The sequence below is a fragment of the Pholis gunnellus genome (genome assembly GCF_910591455.1).
Source record: "Pholis gunnellus genome assembly, chromosome: 19".
Classification (NCBI taxonomy): Eukaryota; Metazoa; Chordata; class Actinopteri; order Perciformes; family Pholidae; genus Pholis; species Pholis gunnellus.
The window spans coordinates 10,340,811-10,362,251 of NC_136546.1; the positions used below are offsets into that span (position 1 = coordinate 10,340,811).

The 21,441-nt window shown below is 41.8% G+C and overlaps 1 protein-coding gene across 2 annotated transcripts; it reads left to right on the plus strand.

Moving 5' to 3' along the window:
- The first annotated feature begins 7,823 nt into the window (after positions 1–7,823).
- dusp10 (dual specificity phosphatase 10) lies at positions 7,824–18,391 on the plus strand. Of its 2 annotated transcripts, XM_079179776.1 has the most exons (4): positions 7,824–7,938; positions 9,052–9,881; positions 13,173–13,541; positions 14,419–18,391. In XM_079179776.1, exons 2-4 carry the CDS (start codon positions 9,098–9,100, stop codon positions 14,682–14,684), a joined length of 1,419 nt encoding a protein of 472 aa, XP_079035902.1. In that variant the 5' UTR covers positions 7,824–7,938; positions 9,052–9,097; the 3' UTR covers positions 14,685–18,391. The 2 variants fall into 2 exon arrangements, with proteins under 2 accessions (XP_079035902.1, XP_079035903.1); XM_079179777.1 differs by lacking the exon at positions 7,824–7,938 and having other exon boundaries at positions 9,002–9,881.
- Positions 18,392–21,441: the final 3,050 nt, after the last annotated feature.

Here is a 21,441-nt window from a genome sequence, read left to right on the forward strand (position 1 = left end):
GTGTGTTAGGTCAGATTAACAAATGGTAAGGCCGGTAGCAGGCTGAATAACAGCATTAAACCAGAGGACAATGGGAGCGTGAGACTAAGCCCTTTCACAACCTGTCTGACAGCTTGTTGCATTGATGTCATCCTCTGACTCAGGCCGTTACCACCGCCGCTGTCACCCTGGACGCTTGGATGGATGACATCACCAAATGACACATATCACTCTTCACTACTGCCTCTCTGCTTTCATTTCTCTGTCTCTGTCTCTCTCTCTCTGTCTCCAGACATTTGCATACTCATCAGCTTTCCTGCATTGTAGGCTTCCACTTTGTCAGTTGTGGAGGACAAGGAGGAGATGAGCATGAAAGGACATCATTAGTTTTTCCAAGGAGACTGAGATAAAGGAAGGGACAATCTGAGAACAAAGATTGTTGGCTCACGTGATGTGCTCTCAGGAGGATTTTTGTTAATAGTGTACAAGATTTTCTAAAATACTTAATGCTGTTGACTGAAGGTAGCCAAATAACACATATATGACGATTGTTTCAGTAAGAAGACCAGTAGGAAATTCTATGTTTTTGAATTTTTCAGGAAAACTGAAGAATTAGCTGTTTCGTTGTGGGTTGAGAAAATTACTTTGCTTAACCACATCGGAATATCTGACAATGAAATTGTCACAGATCTCAAAACAGAGCTACTTTTCTGAGCTCATATTTTGGAGATGCATTTTATTCACAGGAATGTGTTTCACAATTCATAACGTTAAACATTGCTCCTTCTTAATTATGATCTGTTAGAGACTTTCCATTGTTCCCATTCACACACCAGTAAAATGAGATACAAATAGTAACAATATTGATTGATTGTGAAAGTTATTATCATTATTGACTGTGGCAAATCCCAACTTGAGCTCTCAACCACATCTCCCAGTCAAGTGGTATAATACTGCTTCATACATTACTAGCATATCATATGTTTTTTAATGTCAAAAGTAAAAGTAAAAGCAAAAAGCATAAAATGGAAATATTCAAGTAAGTACAATTAAGTACAAATTGTACTTAAGTACAGTACTTGAGTAAATGTACTTATATTCATTTCACCACTGCCAGCAGATGAAGTTTGAGTATGTACGGGACTTTGGTCATGTGAAAAGAGACATGGGATACAGGATTGGAACCTGTCTCAGTTCAAATCTTTGATGGGATAGTCTTCTATTTTGCTCCGAGTCGATGTCGGTTTGTCACTTTTGTCACATCCTGTTCATCACTTTCTGTTTGCATAACAGCATGTATATCCGGTTAGACACCGTAATATAATTTAGCCAAATAAGCCCACAGTCTATCGTTTCAGTCAGTGTCATTTAGGCTGATGTGACGGGTTCATTTTCACACAATCTTAACGAGTGCAACTATTCAACGTACTGGTCCATCGTATGTAAAACAGCTGTAATGATATGAGTCTGATGTTATCATGCTGAGCTACTTAACAGTGTTGATTAAAGGAGGAAATTCCACTGCATGCTAATTAATTTTCACATGTAGCAGGAGAATAGCATCAAAAAGCTTTAATATGTTTCTCCATTGGGATACAATGCAAAATGTATTATATATTTTCACAAATTGACTGGTGGAGTAAGATTTTGTAAACTTTCTTTTCCTATCATAACCAAAATATGCAGGATGGTTTTAGTTCAAGTTTACAAACTTTACCATTGTAAAAGTCTCAATCAATACTCAGACTTATGTGTCCACCGTAGATGGTGCTTATGGTGAAAGGTCTGCCTTCAATTGTTATTATAAAAGTTACATATTTGTATACTGTTCTCTGACTAACTGAGCACATATATTATTCAATAGTCGATTCACGAGAGGTTTTTGCTATTCTACACACCTGGTGCCTGGTAAGTTTTTCCTTGCAAAATCATCCACTGTCATACAGGAAGTGAAGCGTTTTACATTTCTGACAGCTGCAACAGCTTGTGTAGAATAATGTGGGCAAGCTGAGGAGTTAGCATGAGCAGTATTAGCAACTGTGCCTGAGGAGACGAAGGGAAAAACACTAACTAACGTTTGACAATCCTCTTTAATAAAAGACAAACAATGTCTTAGTTTCTCATTTAATCAAAGCCAGATAACTCCTGCAATTCCTGACTTGCTTTACATTACATCCATTAATATAGAGTATTATTATTGCAGAGCAGTCCATTCCCGAAGCATGGCGGCAGCTGCCAACAGAGGCTAAACCTCAACCCCCTGTGGGACAGCCAGGCAGCGCTAAAGGGCCCTGGCTCCCACACAGCCACGCAGCAGGTGACCCCCTGTCCTAGAAACAGTTGCTATTTAGACGTGATTAGCAACGATTGCAGAGAGAGTCATTGTTATTTATATTGTGTCATTCCTGTGTTTGTTTCAAAGGTTGAGGACAGCGGATTTATTTCTGATGAGCCGCTCCACTCGAGGGTCACGGTGGAGAAGTTTGGTTTATAACCTCTAAGAAGACGTTTCATAAACAGACACTCACTGTGGGCGATGGGTATAAATATCAGAAGACATCATCTAATACCCTCAATTGTGTAAATCCATCCATGTGTATGATATGCTTCCATTCTGGGATAAGGTCAGAATTAAATTGGGCTCCCACTGCAGGGAGAATGACAATATTTGCTATTCTTGAGATCATTATCTCAGATTTCATCAGGGCATGAGGTAAACCAAAATTGCAAGAGCACACACTGTCACTGTACGTACATATCAAGCACTACCAAGATTAGTGACGCTTCAGCACCGACTTCATGCGCTATAAGCGCGAGTGTATACGTGAGCAAGGGAGAGAGAATGTTTACATTTTTTGACCGTTAACTAAACAATATTTGGTTGTTGCTAAGTGACCGTGAGGATGATTCAACCTTCCTCAGGCAAAGGGACATGCCAACTTGAATGAATAATACTGAGCAGACTGGCCCAACTCAGAAGAAAATAGGGTTGTTATGAGCTCAGTGATGTAGCTGTTATTGTTCGGTGTAAACTATACTTCTCCCGGTAATCTGTCACAGACACTGACCTCCTCGCACTTGCAACACTTAAAAGAGACATTGTTCTTTTGGCAGATTTTTGGGGGGTTTTATTTTCACTGCCTACAATCATAGGCTAATTTCAGTGGTTCTAAGCCTTCAGTTGGAAATTCCCTGAGGGTTGTGAGATGGTTTTGGAGGAGGTTGGTATTACCAGATAAAATGTTATGAAATGTCTGGCTAATAGTTAGTTTCTTTCTTAACACATTGATATAGTAATACATTGATGATTGATCTTATTTAATTGTGTTTCTGTGATTTTAGACAGCTCTGGGTTTGGTTTAAAGCATTGTTTAGCAATCTGTTACATCATTTCATCATCCTTTTTTGAAAGGATTTGAAATGTCAGTGGAAGGGTATCCTTGAAAATAGTTGATATGTCAGTTGAAGAGTGAGTTAAAATAATTGAAATACTGAAACAGAGTGAAGTATCATTTAAGGTGAAAGTGCTGAAAATGCCTTTAAAATGTCAGTTGAAGGGAAATCCTGAGAAGAATGAATGCATGTGTATAAACCAGAAGAATATGTCAGTTGAAGTTTCGAGTGAAGAGCAAACACCGAAAGCAGTTAGAATAAACGGATAACGTTTTCTAGGTAGTATGCTTGAAATTGTACAATAGATGTTTGTTGATTTAAAGATTAACAGATTAACACAGCTGAAGTGTCACTTGATGTGTAACCACTAAGAGCAGTTCAATTGTCAGTTGAATAGTAAAAGGTGAAAGCAGTTGAAATGTCAGGTTCTGTTATTTCTGTTTAATTCCTATTTTGTGGGATGTTTTGTGGTTTGTGTTTGATCATAACTCATGGTTATTACCAACTATTCCTTCCTCAACAGGTTACATTTTTTGTCAGATTTGTATCTGTTCTATAATGCCTGGTCAATATAATTTAACTTTTAAAGAGTAGTTGTTCCTTAATGCTCAGTAGTCCAGCATCTATGTAACACAACATGAAGAGTAAGCTCTCCCTTGCTTTAATAAACAAAGATTTACAAGTTGTTAGCAATTCATTTTTGGACTTCTGACATATTTTAACATGGCTAAATGTAATTTAGTATGTTGGTGTAGTGGTGACTAATAATTACTTCTCTGTGTGTTTGCCAGTTTACATGTGGGGTACAGTCACCGATCTCATCAGATCTTAAAATATTATAGTATTTTAGGGAGTTTTCTCACCGTACCCGAAATACATGTCAAACTCAGAAACTCGTGTTTCTTTTTTATGCTGTGAGTATTTACAAAGGTTTATACAGGGAATCTACTTTCCATCCAATAAAAAAGAAAAAGAAACAAAGACATGCAGTCATGGTGTGACAGTATTTCAGAGGGAGGCACCATAATGCATCGACAGACTGGGCTGTTGTTTTTTTAATTATTATTATTTATTTCTTGGGAGGTTGGGCTTTGAAAGCTCAGGCACTTTTTTACGAGGATAGTCACACAGCCCGAGCATTAATGATGAACAGAATGTCATTTTGGAAAGCTGTATCCCCTCGGTTAGAAGAGCAGCCCAGTAAGTTTCAAGAGGCTAGACACGTTTGAAGCTGCGTGTTGCATTGTGTTGCAGCTGACGCACAACGGACTCGGAGCTGATAAATATGCAAAAAGTAAAGGGGCATAGGTTGACAGGCTGTTGAGTCCTTGGCAGTGTCCGTTTTTGCCATTGCTGGACATGTTGCTTTTCAAGCTGTTGAGTCTGCAGTAGGCCCATCTGTGCCGTTCCTTCATAGAAACCATCAGTAGCAACATTTGTCCATTTCTTAAATCCTCCGCCCTGAATAAGAAATGAAGTTAATGGCCAGATGGGACGAAATGCTTGGAGCGAGGGGGCAGTCTTTTGCATATTAAAAACTAAAACCAGCAATTAGTAAATTGGCTAATTTGTAAGTCAAACACTGTCTTCAGGGTCTTTTGTAAATGTATGACAACTGGTTTCCAAGGTTTCATAAGGTTGAGATCTTCCTGCACCCTTTTAAATGTGACATTGAGTCTGCACCTTGCTGCAGACAGGAAGTGGTTTGGGTCTTTCATCTGGGCCAGCGAATACCGCGCCACGATCAGTCATGTTTTCCATGACGAGCAAAAAAAGAAAAAGACAAAACCACTTGACTGTGTTTTACATCAAAGTTTGACATTATCTCACATCATGTGTGTGATCTCTAAACTGATACACAAAGCCGCAATGTGTCATGTTTTCCATGGGCTGACATTTGTGAAGGAAGATAGTCGGCTCAATCCGGTTCAAGATCTCGCAAAAAGGGAGAAAAAGGTCGTAAAACGAGGTTTCTCATCCTGTTGAGCATTCAAAATGAAATAAAAAAGGCTTATAGCGTCTGTAAACTTTTCATGAGCAAAAGCCTCTCATTAGCCATAAAGTCTTTGACAACCACCAGAAAGAATATTATGATATTGGCTTGACAAACATTTGTCCAAATGAAACCAGCCACTCAGGCAGAACTGGTTGAATTTACATAACTGCTCAGGTCCTGCTGCATCCAATGTTTGAATGTGTGCTGCATTCAAAATCCTTCTTAAGTAAAAGTTCAGAAGTATTATCAGCTAAATCAAAAGTATCAAAAGTCAAAGAAATTCTTCCATTCATTGGACAGTAGATTAACTATCACAAAACACACACACACACACACACACACACACACACACACACACACACACACACACACACACACACACACACACACACACAAAATGACCAGTATATTAACAACACTTAAAAAGCAAACAAACGCCAAACTTTTGGGTCTCCTCTGAAGGCATTGGTGTTCCTGATCATTTACCCTTTATCACAAGTGAAACAGGAGTAGCTGGGAATCCAATCTGAATAGGCTTTGATCAGCTGTGTCCATTTATAAATAACAGTACAGAGGGCTAATAATAGAGGCAATAATACATGCCCTGCATTGTTTCAGTTTGCCAAAGAGGATAAATAGAGAGCTCAGATTATATTTGGGGTTTGAAGCCAGCAAGACCCTTTCACCGCAACATGGGCCCTGCTGTCATATGGGACTGTACAGCCAGCCAACTTGGCACTTGCTTAATGGCTCTCCTGCCAAAGACACCTACAGTACTTATTACTACCAATAATGTTACCTCCCTACCTCGCACACAGGTCACTGTTGTTGTCTTACACAAGCCAGAACTTCTTTTTGAAGTTTTTGTTCTTTCATTAATTTACAATACAGTTACAGTCACAGCAGGTTGGTCACTTTACTCTTTCAAAGAGCCATTATGTGTCCCTTAGAGCGTTACAAAGAAAGGTCAATTGATGTTTTGAAAGTACGTAAGGAAATGAAGCAACAAACTTGCAGCCTGCCAGACATTTGTGACTCACAGCTGAAGTGTCTAACGTCCTTAAAGTTGTGTTATTTTAACCAGGAATAGAGTGCTGCAGGAATTACGTATTTTTGTAGGCCAACCCTGGAAGTTATCATCGCACTAGTTCCCTCAACAAAAAGCTAATGTCTGCTGACATATTTTATATTGTAGAACAAAACATTAAAATGTCTTAAGCTTGTGGTAACCACAGACAGTATCTCAGGCATCCAACAAAAATGTTTTTCAAGAAACCAGTTGACTTCGAGACAAGGGAGCAAGAAATGCAGAAATACTAACTTGTTTCAACACTCTCTATAGTTTACCTCAGCTTGGTTAACTGGTTTTGTTAGTAATAATAACAAGAGCTGGTATTGTCAGGTGTGTGTCATGGTTTTATCATACAGGTTTCAGTAACATTTAAGTTATATTCAATGTAAACTATATGAATGTTTGGGAAATTATGAGTGTGTAAGTACGCAGACACATTATTCACAAAGTAAAACCTTCCCTAGATGCATATAATCTATAGCCAGATCATGTGTGTACACTTTTCGCAAGTGATTGAAGTGTAACTGTAACCTGAGGAAAACTAGAAAGACAAAGATCCAGAAAAGCAATATGAGAAATGCAGCAGAAGGAATTTGAAAATTTAGAAGCGGTTTGTTTGTTTATAAAGGTGCAGATGTCGCAGACCCTCAGGTGATGCATATGAAAACATCTGACAAGAAGGATGAGTGAGGAAATATACATCAAAGGACACAGGACATTGAGATATTTCAATTTAAATACGCACATCTTTATGGACCCATTAAAATTGGATTTGAAAAAAATTAAATAAAGTGTAGTTTATATTACAGCGATCATGTTCAATACAGGACCCTGGTTAATCCTGTGCTTTTCTTACTGTGACATGTCAAAATGTCTTCAGTGTCATGTGATGTATGTCTTTAAACACTGAAGAATTGAACACATAATGTCTGATTTGCTTTTACTTTAATTGCATATGCCACTGCGGTACACAGATATTATATTCTTCTGTTATATTCTTAAAATAGAGCTCCTTTAGCTGTACGTTGATACGAGTTTCGAGCAGCACGTGAAGGCACCGTGTCTTCCTCCTCGAGCCTCCTGGAGAGACTTTTGATTGGCTGCCAGTGACATCATCCCTGCTCGTTCGTGGGACTGAAGGCAGTTCAAGCGACATCCCCCTCCTCCCCTCCCCTCCTCCCCTCCTCTCCTCTCCCCACCCAGCCACAGAGGCAGACATCTCGGCCAAATCCCTCCCACCACTGGGCCGGACCTCACTGTAAAAAAAAGGATCAGATTTAATATTAATGAAGCCGCGCATTGGCTCACACTCGCGTCAATCCCGCTGCGCAACTTCTGTAGGCTGGCAGACTTCCTTCAATATTATTTCTGGGGAGCAGGGTAAAAGTGCTAAAAAAAAATGTTGCCGATCCACAACACTGGGACGGACTGAATGGAGGCAACGTTGTCACCGAGCGGAGATAATAAATCCGTCTACAGTGCACCGCGACACACACCGGTAAGCTGAAATACAAGTCAAGTTCGGAAATTAGTGACCAAGGCACAAGTTGTTTTTGAAATGCACAGTCATAGATATTTCCTACTATTATTAATGAAGAGGAATATTAAATTGCTGCTACCATTTTTAGCTGATTAGCAGTTTATTTGGTAATATAGGTAGGCTATATTATTTATTTTTTTAACATGAATTAAGTGTTTTATTACAGCTGTTTCCTTCATTATATCCCTCCATTGCGTCAAAGTTACAATCCCCACCTTAAAATGCAACCATCGGATTTTATTTTTTGTAAACATTTTTTTATTTATTTTATACAGCGCTGTGAAATTGAATTTCCTCCAGTGTTCAGCTCATCGGATCAGTTCGTCTCGTCCCGAACGCCTTATCACATTCTCGGCACGTTCTCATGCCGGTTTCTTCAATGAATTTGGCCATGAATGATTTCTGCTGTGGCTGAACCTGCAACGTACTGAAAGGACGGCAATGGCCGGGACAGGCAGTGCTCGGCGGGTGTCTTTACATAATATGCCGGGATGACATGGTTTTTAAAATGCTCAGGCTGGCGATCAAAAGGAATTGCCTCCCCTCTTTTTTTACTCCGACTTTTCCAGTTGGGGGAGAGACCCAACTGCGGCGTAGCGTTGATGCAGTATTTTATCTTTTTCTCTTTTTTTCTCTCTTGTTATAAAAGCTTTGGATCAAACAGACCAGAGTTGGGATGAAAAATTCAACATCACACATGCACGCACGCACACACGCAGAGTACAGTATCTGGAGGATGATTCACATTACTTACACTCAAAGTGATTCAGTTACACCAGACTCTGTAATGGTTTCACTGTTTATTATTAGTGGCCAGTCTGTCACGCCTACATTTTCCCACCAAGTTGGGTGTTGCCCTGCAGGTATTGACACTACTAATATTTGACTTCAGCAGCCGTTTTCTAGTTTGCATGTTGATCAAACAGACAGGAGGCCGCTCTCTGTGCACTCCGCTCCTTCATTCACAGCTCCGATCTGAATCAGTATAGATGCAGAAGTCATTGAGCCAAACTGGTTTTCTCAAAGATTTGCTTCCTCGCCTCATATTTTGTCTCATCTCTGTGCCCACAGAGCGGCTTGTTGACTTCTCCGTAACCGTCCAGCCCTCGGCGTCCCCATGCCTCCGTCTCCTCTTGACGACAGAATTGTGGTGGCGCTACCAAGGCCGATCCGACCTCAGGAACTCCAACTGCGCCTGGACACCAGCTACCTGGACTCCATCGCCACCAGCAGCAGCAACAAGACAGTCATCAGCACCACCGTGGTGAAGATCCGGGCGACGGCCAATCTTGTAACGTATATGCCCTCATCCAAGGGCTCCACGCGCTCGTTGTCGTGTGGATGCAGCAGTGCCAGCTGCTGCTCAGTGACTACCTATGAGAAAGACAGCCAGAGCATCAACCACAGCCAGGTGAGTGCCAGCAGCCCCAACCTCAGCTATGCCGGGCCCCCCACCCCTATGGTCAGCAACCATGAAGCATTAAGCGCCCCCAGTCTCGCCCCGGGCACCCCGAAGGCCCTGTCATGCGTGAGGGTCATCCACCCCAATGAGCTGGCCAAACGGATGACCTGCTGCCCCATGGGACACCCCGTGGGGCCCGTGCCAGTCATCATCGACTGCCGGCCCTTCATGGAGTACAACAAGAGCCACATCCGGGGGGCCGTGCACATCAACTGCTCCGACAAGATCAGCCGGCGGCGGCTGCAGCAGGGCAAGATCACTGTGCTGGACCTCATCTCCTGCCGCGAGGGCAAGGACTCTTACAAGGGCATCTTCTCCAAAGAGATTGTGGTTTACGATGAGAGCACCATGGACCCCAACCGGCTGACGTTCTCCCAGCCGCTGCATGTGGTCCTGGATTCACTGAGGAGGGAGGGCAAGGACCCCATCATCCTCAAAGGTAACACCTAAGTGGGTTTGTCAAGACTGGGAAGGGGGGAATAAATAAGGCTGTCTAGCATACTAAGGGGAGAGAAACCACAGTTTTATGGGCTTAAGTTTGACTCTGGAGGAAGTAAATCAGTTGAGACACCGGAAAGGAAAGTCAGATTTAGAAGTGGTCGATGCTTTAGTGGCAATATAAACTGATATGAAACTCATGTGGTGGCAAAATGATGCGTAGTGTGTGTAAAGCCTGTTAAACTTTGACCTTTATTGTTTTGGTCACCTGATAGCGCCTAAAAACACACTGGTTGTAGGTTTATCATGTGCGCTTTGTTCTGAAACATTACAGCAGTTACCACATACAACAGCTTTTGCACGTATAATCAAGCCTATGCACGCTCAATGTAAATCCCTCATACATAAACATATGCACAAGCTCTTCACCAGCGTTCTATATGACACTAATTAAGCATTTTGCAGGAAGTGAGAGCAGCTGTTAGTAAATAAGGCAGCCTATTATTGAGATGGCAGTCCCTGGGTTGCTGCCATGTTTTCTATCTTTAGTGTGTGTTTGTGTGTGTGTGTGTTTGAAGCTCGAGCAGAATGTCGTGTTGGGGGCTGGGCTGAGTGTTTTTTGAATGCCTCCCAGTCAGCGTCTAGCCGTAAGATCACAGCACCTTGATCTCTCTTCTTCTCTTCGTCCTCTGGTCCTCATGTGCGCTTTGATGGACGAGGCTCCTCTTCAGTCTCTCATCCCGCATCGGTGTCTGTGTGAAGCTCGTCTCAGTGGAAGGAACAGGCAGACGGTCTCGCTCTTTCTTCCCCTGGTTTGCAAAAATGCAAGACCTCCTCTCTCAAATGGCTCAGCCTGACTTTTGTCTACATCACAAGTGCTTTTGTCAGATCTGGAATGACCTCCCGTGCCACATGTCTTATAATCAAATACTTCCGATGTATCAACCGATAGTTGACGTTTTATCAAATCATAAAAACAAAACCGGCCCTAAGCAGATCATTTGCAACGCTGGAATGAATTTACTTCTAATACTCTTTTATTTATTTCTGAATGTAGAAATGTTATCAAGGGAAAGTGGGCAGGGCATTGTTATTAGAAGCAGTAGTAATAGTGACATATTTGGAACATGCTTGTATAAATGCAACTAAATAATTTACTCCATTATTTGCTTAGTTCCCAGCATGTCTCAGTCATGATTCATCGCAATACGTTTGTTTTGCGTGATACTCTGCTACACTGGAAACACAACATCTTCCGTCCCTGCCCCGCTGGAGCCAAGAGCACTAATAGGTTACATTTAATCCGTCAGAATTGCCATAAACGACTTGTCAGCAGGGTCGGAAGGTTTAGGTTAAGCACTGAAAACAGCAGGTCTGTGGTGTGAGAGGCCATTGCGAGGCAGAGGCGGTAATTTTTAAGCAGGAACTGAGCCTGTGGTTTATGAAAGTGATCATGTTTTCATGTTTTCCTCTTTGAGTTTCGTCAGATGATAATGACGGTCACACTCAACAGGTTTCATCTCACAGCAAAGTGCTGCCCCTGGAGATTCTGTTGTGATCAGTTTGCCATGAAAAGTTGTTTATCAGGCAAGTTCGACCTGAAAAGAAAGACTGTGGTTCAGTTTGAAAAGAGGAAGTTCACCGTTTCTGTTGATACAAGCCAAAGCGATGTTGACTTTCAAATGTCACAGCAGCAAACTACGTTTTTCCATTGTTTGGAGGTTAGTTGAGCTCATTGGTTGGTTTTATGGAGCGCACATTTATGGTTTTTCCTGTCTCACTGCTCATCCACCTCATTTTCTGTGAAAAAGCTCTGATAAACACACTGCACCCCAAACAACAAAGGTTGCGACTAGCTGGTGAACGTAGGGGAGCATTTAGCAGCTAAAGAGCCAGTTGTTTCTATCAGGAGTTGGTTGAGACCAAAACAGAGCTAAAAGAGAGGGAACATTGGACTTACATTCTTCTACAAATTAATACTAATGTTATTATGTTTCTGCTAAAATGTTTGCCAACACAACAACACATTTATAAGGTGATAATATGGAAATGTTTCTGCACGAAAGTGCCCCAAAAAAATCAATTCATATTGTCTTAAGATTCTATTTATTTAACCATTAAGATGAAGGAAAATAAAGTCTGTTAAAATCTAGTTGTCAGAAATTCTGATCTTGTAATATATTTAATCGTGGCATTCTAAACAAACTTTATGTGTGACAAAGATATTGTGTTGTAAGAAAGGTTTTATGAGACATTGTGGGGTTTTTAAATACCGATAAAGCAGTCTTCATTAATGCAGCTTTGTGTTAAGAAAAAACATCATTATCAGTGGAAATTCCACTTATTCTTAACTATTCCCCAAATTCTTGTTGACTTTGTTGTCAGAGGGCCTGTAAAGACTTCCCTTTCTTATATTTACCACAGTGTAAGTATTACCACAACATCCCATGACAGCGAGAGCTGTTCCACTATCAGCATAACATCAGGTTAATGTCTTTGTTCATGGTTAACAATCGGGCTGTTTTATGGTGAACCCACCTGCCCGGTCACCGGGGGGGGGGGGGGGAGTTGTGCGATGACCTCACATGGCATGATGTCAACTCTTCCAACGTGAACAATACATGAACTGATACTGTGTTTGTCTGACACTTTCCACCCCTCCCCACAACTCTTGTGCTGAAGGGAAACTTTGGGCCACTAGCAACAGGTGCAAACCAGTTATTTGGAGAAGTGCAGATGTCCAGTGAGAAGTATATTAAACATTTAGTACGTCTGTTTACCGGCAGATTAACAAGGGGGATTTCTTATGTGATTCAGCAAGTGGAAACTGTTCAAGTAGCTATTTTGGCCATTTGTCTCCTTTTTGAAATGAGTTGTTGCAAATAGAAACACTGCCGATCCCTTGATATCGATTTATCATCCAAATGGAGACATTCAAATTACAACAAAATCTAACAGTGTAGTCTGGAAATGTGTAGATTTCTATCATGTTAAAGCCAGTTGTCCATGCTTTTATCAGACGTGTATGCAAAGCTTACTTGTCCTATTCAGTTGTAACGTGTGCCATGTGTGGCGCACAGAAGCGTGAGTGCATGTATTTTTAGCACGGAGGGCTCCAGTGGGAATTGAACCCTTAACCCTGGCAAGGAGACCAACAAGGTTCAATTTGCAATCAGAAAGGGGAAAAAAATGTAAATATGAAAAGGACGTTTGGCAGTTTTATTTCTTTTTTAGCTAAATAATTTGACTTCCTGCTCACCCTGTCTCACAATCCCTCCGCTTGTGTTCACAGGAGGCCTTAGCTGCTTCAGGCAGAGCCATGAGAACCTGTGCGAGCACTCGCTGCACCTTCACGAGGGCATGGACACCGGTGCTACTGCTGGCCTGACCGGGCCGCTACCTCACTCCCTGCCCTCCACCCCGGACATAGAGAACGCAGAGCTGACACCAATCCTGCCCTTCCTCTACCTGGGGAACGAGCACGACGCTCAGGACATCCACCTGCTGCAGCGCTTCAACATCGGCTTCATCCTAAACGTGACCACCCACCTGCCGCTCTACCACTACGACTCGGGCTTCTTCGTCTACAAGCGTCTTCCCGCCACAGACAGCAACAAGCAGAACCTGCGGCAGTACTTCGAGGAGGCGTTTGAATTCATCGGTATGAAAACCTCCACTGTTTTCACTGCAGAAGTGTAAGCTAACACAATGGTCTTGTGTCTTTTCAAGACTAAAGTCTACTTTAGAGCTTTCAGCAATTAAACCAAAGAATAATTGAGAGTTTAGAGTTCAATTTAAATATGTTTTGGAGGCCTGAAGCAGTGTTCTTTTGTTTCACAAGGCCACAAGGTAATACTGAGTCCAGAGATCGCTGTGATGCTAAAAACTGAGTTGGTTGCCTACCTGTTACAAATTGCCTAAAAGTAATAGACATTGTTGTTGTGTATGTTTCTCTGTCTGTGAATTGCAAAAGGGTGCTTCCAGGGTGCTTTTGGCCAGTACATGCTGACAGTCTGCTGTGATACTGAATAGAAATGAGAAGGAAATGGATAGAAAATGAATGATTTATGGCTGGGTATTATTTGAGATGTTGTTTATACGGTAAAGATATTGTTCTACTTCATACCTTAAGGGGGGGAGACATGTTTTTATTGTCATTTTGCAGAAGATGAGGTTCTTAAATGTTAACTGTATATAAACCAGCATCTACACTACTTTTGTCAGTTTTAGATTTATATTGTATTTAGGAAAAGCTATCTCCCCAAATTAAACACAATCTGGCAATAAGATCATTTTAATGAAGAAATATCTGATCACAGAATTAGTGTGAAACGGAGCACTGAGTTCTCAATACTCTACATCGTACAGATACATTTCAGTTGGTACCAAAACAACACTGAGGTTCAATAACCAGACCTAGACAGACGGCTGGTCACAAAGGAAGTTTTAATATCTTGTGTGTGATGACTAAACTTCCCCCGAGGGAACAAAGCATTTACTACATTATGTTCTAATTGTTTCAATGTTGCTCTCTGCAGAGGAAGCACATCAAGCAGGTATGGGCCTTCTGATCCACTGCCAGGCAGGCGTGTCTCGTTCAGCCACCATCGTGATAGCCTATCTGATGAAGCACACCTGGATGACCATGACAGACGCCTACAAGTTTGTCAAAACCAGGAGGCCCATCATCTCCCCGAACCTCAACTTCATGGGCCAGCTGTTGGAGTTCGAGGAGGACCTCAACAACGGAATAACGCCACGAATCCTCACGCCAAAGCTGATTGGTGTGGAAACTGTTGTCTAAACGAACCCTCTGGACTCGACGCTCGCACTTGTACTCACTCTCACTGTTCTCTCAAGAGAGACCGGCTGCTCTATGAGCTGGGTTGGACTATGAGAGCCACTGTATTCTTCTTGAATCTCCTCATGCTCATCTTGGACTCTCTGGAGTGCCAAAGCTCTGGGTCAGTGGTGATGAGAAATGCCAAAAATCCCTACTGTTTGGACCTGGCCCAAGTCCAGGAGAAAACGGTCAGCGGGAAGCTTTCCATTTGTGATTGAGAGGAGCAAACATGAGGGAAAAGCAAATTGGTTTGGAAAAAGATATTCTATATGCTTAGGGGCAATTACTGACAAGATACACTCTTAAAGCTCACACTGTGGCACACAGCTTCTGTTTGCAGACTCAGGCGGGTTGGCCACGGCAGTGCCTGTCAAAAAAACAAAAAAGATAAACAAAAAAGATGAAGACTTGTTTGGTGTGTTAATGTTGTTGTTCTATTTTTATACAGGGGTTTATGGAGGTGACCATGACGAGCCCACAGTGGCTTACTGTGCAATAATTTCAGAGTGGAATGCAACTGAGACCTTGATCTTATATGTATATAATGATAATGATGTAATGATTACGAAACATTTCCAGCTCTTTGCTGAAGTACCATTTTAATGTTAATGTAATTACTGTTGTTCAGTTCTATATGTTCACAGTTATGCTGTAATATTCGGCGCAGACGTGTGCAAGAGAAAAAAAATGGGGTTTTATTTTTGAGTGCAGCTTGTGGGTTTATGTAAGTCATCAGAACCACAAATTCATATTTCGTGTGTTTGCTCCAGTATCTTCGTTTTCCCATTCCTGCATCCACATATGCATATATTTTTTAGCAATACACAGTATATATTACCAGACAGCCATAAGAGCTTTTTTTTAATGCATGGCTGCTGGCAGAGGAAAGAATACTTTAAAAATAATCAGTGAATATTGTAAAACAGGGCTACTGGTGATGTTTAATGTAACAGAACGGAGGAATTTCACTGCCTGCTTCTGTCGTGTCCCCTGTTCTTTTTGCTCCCCGCTCTGTTGAAACAAACTCGACTGAGTCCCTATGTAGCAACATTTGTTTGTGTCGAAAGCCCTACATTTTGAGCTATGATTTAGTCCACATTAAGGTAGCAGAGTTGAGGTACAGGCTTCAAACAAACGTCGACTTCCTGCCGTGGGTCGCAGTGCAGTGGGACGGTGGTGGTACAGTAGAGCAGCGTGACCCTTCTCTAATCTTTTGCAACTCCCTGTCGCTGACACTAAGCTACAGTTAAGTGAGCTCTTCTGCCTTGCTTAGGCGAGCGCTGCTGTCACGTGCTGTTCTAGTGCCTCTATCAATGCCTTAATTCATGTGTCACCACTGGGCCTGCGCACGGTACACCATCACGTGCAGACAGATGCAGAACACACCGAGGTCGAATTTTAACTCCCAGACAAAAGCAGCTCTTGGTCTCTGTGTGACATACGGATTCCTTTCTGCTGTTCCTGATTAAAATGCAGAGTTTGAGAAAATAGCATTCAAAGCCTTGAGGTTAAAATGCTCATTACGTAACTCTGATCTCGTGGTGGCATTTGAAGGGGGATTTGAATACCAATGTGAATTGTAAATCAACTCCGCACTAAATAGTGTATTAAAGAGTATATGCAGGCTCACAAAGTTTACCTTCATCCTGTTGCACCTGACTATAATCACTGATGACTCATATTACGACATGTCGATAGATAAGAGGAGAAATTCGACATAAATGCTCAACTTGCTAGTGCTACTTTGCCTTCATTCTGATCCTGACTGCAGAATTTGTGCACTGTCGCATTTCAGCCTCGTCAGTTTTACACTGTCTCAACTGGTGACAGCTTTAGTGAAAATTACAAAAAGGGAAACTTCTTACCCAGGTGGGATGCATGCGTTTTCAACTACCTGTATATCACTAGGCACACAGTATAAAGACCTCGTCTTGTTGAGATGACTGTGTGCATGACCATTTATCAAGTGAGCATTCAAACAGGAAAAATATTGATCTAGATTTTAGAGACTTGTTTGAGTACACATCTTTAATCTGGTTTTGATTTGATAAATCCCAAGGGCTGTCAAAGTTCCCAAGATATGAAAGGAATTGTAGTCCTTCAACTGAAGTTTGAATATGAAATTCAGACCAAAACAACAGGCAGTTATGAGCTTTGTCCTGTAATTTAGTCGACTTGAAGCAGCTTCCTCACAAATGATGGTTTCTGTTCATATGTTCTTCTGGTTTCTGCTCAGCTCTCCATTGTTTGCATGAAAAACAAAAGACTAAAATCAAGCACAGGGCTAATGATATCACTGTCAAAGCAACAACAACAAAAAAGATTTATATATATTTTGCAATACACTCTCTGTGAACCAGTTGATCTTCAGAAGTACATCTGAACCCAAACGTTTGGAGAATGATCATGTGTGTCTCTGTCAGCAAGATGAAGGATAATGCAAGAAGTTTTCATAGTGAATACAAATACACAGTGCACCCGGTAAGGCTTTACAACAACATTCACAACAATAAGCTTAAAAAAATCCCTCATGTGAAAATTCATGCTATGCAAATAAAATTGTCACAGGTTATTTCTTTACCCGACTATCGTGAAATAGTTTTGAGGTCTCTGCGAACATTTCGAGCATGAATGACAGTTTGCAGCCTCAGATTGAAGTGAGTTTTATACGTGTGACTTATCGACAAAGAAGTTATAAAAACAAAAAACAAAAAATGTTTGTGTGGCGACGTGTCCTCACTTTGTATTTTTGTTGCTGTTGTCATTGGTGTCTAACAGGTGCTCCACGATATATTTGAATATGATAAAAAAAGGTATATAATAACCATTTACAACACATTTGTAGCTTGTGCATTTATATTTAGTGATTCACCATTTGCAAAAAATAAAAAAAAATAAAAAATAAAAGAGAGAGCTTAGCATCTGAGCCAATGTTATATAGGAATAATGAACCTTTTTGTCCCATCTGTTGGTTCCTACAACCGCAGCGGCACATGGCTTTTGTATGTAATGATCTATTTGACTGAACAATGTAACCGTCGTACTGTACATTACTCTCTGGTTGGAAAACGAAGCATGCTGTGTGCTCCTGGTCTGTGACAGACACTCGCAGACGTTATGGTGCTGTTAGTCTTTCCCACACTGCTTTCTGTCTGTAGAGGTCATAGCCTGATTGACAGCTCCACGAGGCATCTGGGTCTGTTCCCTTTTATTTGGAAACACGGTTCTGTATTAGAACAATATCAAGCTGTCATATTTGATGCGCACTCTTTATGACTGGACTTGTTTAAGAGTCTCTGCTTTGGGCTCAGAGGCTCCGGTGGAAACAGGCTTCACTCTACAAGTATCTGTATCTTTCTTTGTGTCTGTAGTCAACGGTCAAGTATATACAGTATATAAATATATATCTATTTTCTTTGTATGCATATATTCATTACTATTTTTGCACTGACCTACGGACAGATGGATTTATTTTTTTCCACAAAGGGTGCTATTATAACGGAGGCCTTCTCCCACACCTTTTTGCATGACTTGCTCAAGATTCCTCAACTGGTCTGTCATCTCTCCTACTCTTCTCCTACTACTCCTTGAACTGTTCCAATTGAAGCACTGTAATTTTGTAATCCCTACTTGTGAGCTTTGAAATAAACAAGGAGGCTTCAAGTTTGGTTTGGCGTCCTGGAGGTTTATTTTCTCCCCGTTTCACATGGAGGAGCTTTCTTTGGCCACTGAGAGGAGTAGAAATATGTTCCTAAGATGTCTTACTTGGTAAAAACGTGCCCGATGTCTCATGTTGTATTGAAGTGTTTGAACCTGCAATAATCAATATCTTTACATTAAGAATGGGAAAGTACTGTAATGTGAAAGTGGAGCATTTAGCAGCTAAAGATGCTGATGATTCCCTCGAGAGTCGGTGGGGACTAAAACAGAACTAAAAGGAAAGTGAATATTGGGCTGACGTTAATAAGGTGCACACAAACTCCACAACGGCAAATAAGCAAAGTTTTGCTGAAAACATTCACCATAAAAGGTGATGATATATCAGCATTGTGTTAAAAACCTGTTTCAGCTGCCCCAGAGTGGCCAAAAACATCCAAAACATAAGTTTAAGTTCTAAGCAAGAGACGAATAATGCAACTAACAATTCTTGTCATTATTGAGTAATCTCTCTTTTTTTTTTCAATTAATCAATTATTTATGAAAAGTTTTCATCATAATTTCCCAGAGCTGTAGATAGCATTGCACAACAGTCCAAAACCCAAAGATATTCCAGTTATAATGATTTTAAGAGAAAAACAGGAAGAACGCAGCATTTGAGCTGCTGGGATTATCAAACTGAAAAATGACTTAAGACCGACTAATCAGTTGATCAAGTAACTGCTTCAGCTATAAAAGAGACAGCGGTACAATACATTAAAAACATCCTGATATTAAAAGAGAAACAACAGATTGAGGGATAAATATTTCATGTGACCAAGTCCCCGCAATACAACAGAAGCCAGGAAACAACAGAAGCTCAGAGACTCCCAGATTATTGGAATCAATAACAACAAACAAGACCCACAGTGTGTATTTTCAGAGACAGCCTCTATCAGCCTCTTGACATGCGAGCATCCAGTGGAGTACACAGCCAGAGTTGTGAATTATCTGCGCTCCCCTCCATTGAACCATGTGTCACATAGCTGCAGGAGTTATGGGCCTATATTTACTCCAACTTCGCAGACGTCTCGCCTCATGGCCAGCGGCGAAGGGGTGTGGGGGCGTTGGCCCCAGGGTCAAGATCTCTCCGTAGGAACAGGCACAAAAATAGTTTTTTAGCGTTGTTTCTAATTACAAGCGATGAGTGCCCCGCCTCATTAATCCTTTCCTATCAGCACTGAGCAGGCTGGCAGCACCAGAATAGCACTGATCTTTGTGCTGCTGCACGCCGCGTTCCAGCGAGCCCTGCATGGACGTATTAGGCAACACAGGCCTGAGAGGAGGACCTACCTTGTCCACGCACACACACACACACACACACACACACACACACACACAAACAAACAGGTGCACACCCACATACATACACACACACACACACACACACACACACACACACACACACACACACACACACACACACACACACACACACACACAGTCAGAGGTGGCGGTGAAATAAAGCAGAGAGGATCTCTGAGCCTGAGGACTGCTGCACTGGTTACCATCAAAGCTGCTCGCTCTGTCACAGGAAGATGCACTCGCACGTCATCCCACCAAGGCTTTACTAAATGAAACTACAGCAGCACTTTGCACTTACAACTCATGCATAAAATAATGCTTCTCATATTTACTTTAAAACTAAATATGCCAACGCACGATACGGATTTAGGTTAACGAGAAGAAAATGGGAACATCGATAAAAGTATGAAAGGGCTCAATCAGTTTCTCCTACAGTTTAGTCCAGTCAACAACTAATGTCCATACTTAGGCCACGACTTGAGTGATGAGGGTTTACAAGTCGACATTTCTTCACTTCAAAAGGCTATACCTTTTCTTCGTGCTCTTCCTAAGAGTATCTGTTTCTTTTCTGTGTCTAACAAAAGTGTATACCTGTGATGTAGATGAGTCAGGGTAAGTTGTGGACACCCACGCTCTTTTACTTTTGGTTACCTTGACTTGGGCATAAAGGGATGGATGATTGTTTCAAAGATGTTGAAACATAATCAAAGTGTTGGACCCCTTTTTGACAGCACGACTCACACACACACACACACACACACACACACACACACACACACACACACACACACACACACACACACACACACACACAGGACACGTGAAGCGCACAACAGGAGATTTCAAGCAACACACAAAGTGTTTCGCGAGATTCGTTTTCGCAGGGCAATCATGCTGGACACCACAGATATCACAGCTTCTACAAAGGGTTATGAAACCTTGACGTAATGTTACTGTGATAATGTATATAATAGCAGTGTATTCACTCCAGCATTAGATGTTCAACAATCACATTTATGCGTTATGTTTCAGTGTCCACATACATTTGGCCATATATTCCTGTGATGTCGATTAGTCAGGATGATCTGTATCCACAGTCCCACTCGCTGTGATCTATTCTTGCTGTAAATGAGTTCTGGCCTGTGAGTCTCTGCAGTCAGCTCTTGGTTGGTGAGTATGAATTATCCTCCTGCATCACAGAGAGAAAGAGAAAGAGAAAGAGCAGAGCAGTGAAGGATGGAGCGAGATAGATAGAAGGAGAGAGTAGAAGAGGTCACGGCCCATTTCACACAGAGCACCAAGGAGATTACAGGAGGTCTGTAGACGTGACACGGGCGCCATGGTGATGTCTCTGCAAATAAGCAGATGCAAACACGCCACCTACAGAGCAGCTGAGGGCGGGGAAGGACAAGGAGCTCGGAGAGAGAGAGAGAGAGAGAGAGAGAGAGAGAGGACACAATTGAAGAAACATTTCATTCTGCAAGATCAAAATGATATCACAGAGACGAGATAAAAACATCCGGAGCTGCTGAGTCCACAAGCTCGCAGAGAGAGCGCAGCGGCAGTTTGTTATCGCTCGTGGCACATGTTGGACTTTTAAAGTGTCATGTCTCGTTACATATTAGCCACACACTGACCACGGCGCAAGAGACAGGCCAGGGCTGAGTGTGGTGACGCCAAGACGTATGCCACATGTGTCTGCGTGGAGCTGCAGAGG

Bases quoted from the DNA above. Each gene is read 5' to 3' on its own strand.
- dusp10 (XM_079179776.1), top strand. From the start codon at position 9,098: ATGCCTCCGTCTCCTCTTGACGACAGAATTGTGGTGGCGCTACCAAGG. The intron at 9,882-13,172 runs GTAACACCTAAG...TTGTGTTCACAG, and splicing joins GGACCCCATCATCCTCAAAG to GAGGCCTTAGCTGCTTCAGG. The intron at 13,542-14,418 runs GTATGAAAACCT...TGCTCTCTGCAG, and splicing joins GGAGGCGTTTGAATTCATCG to AGGAAGCACATCAAGCAGGT.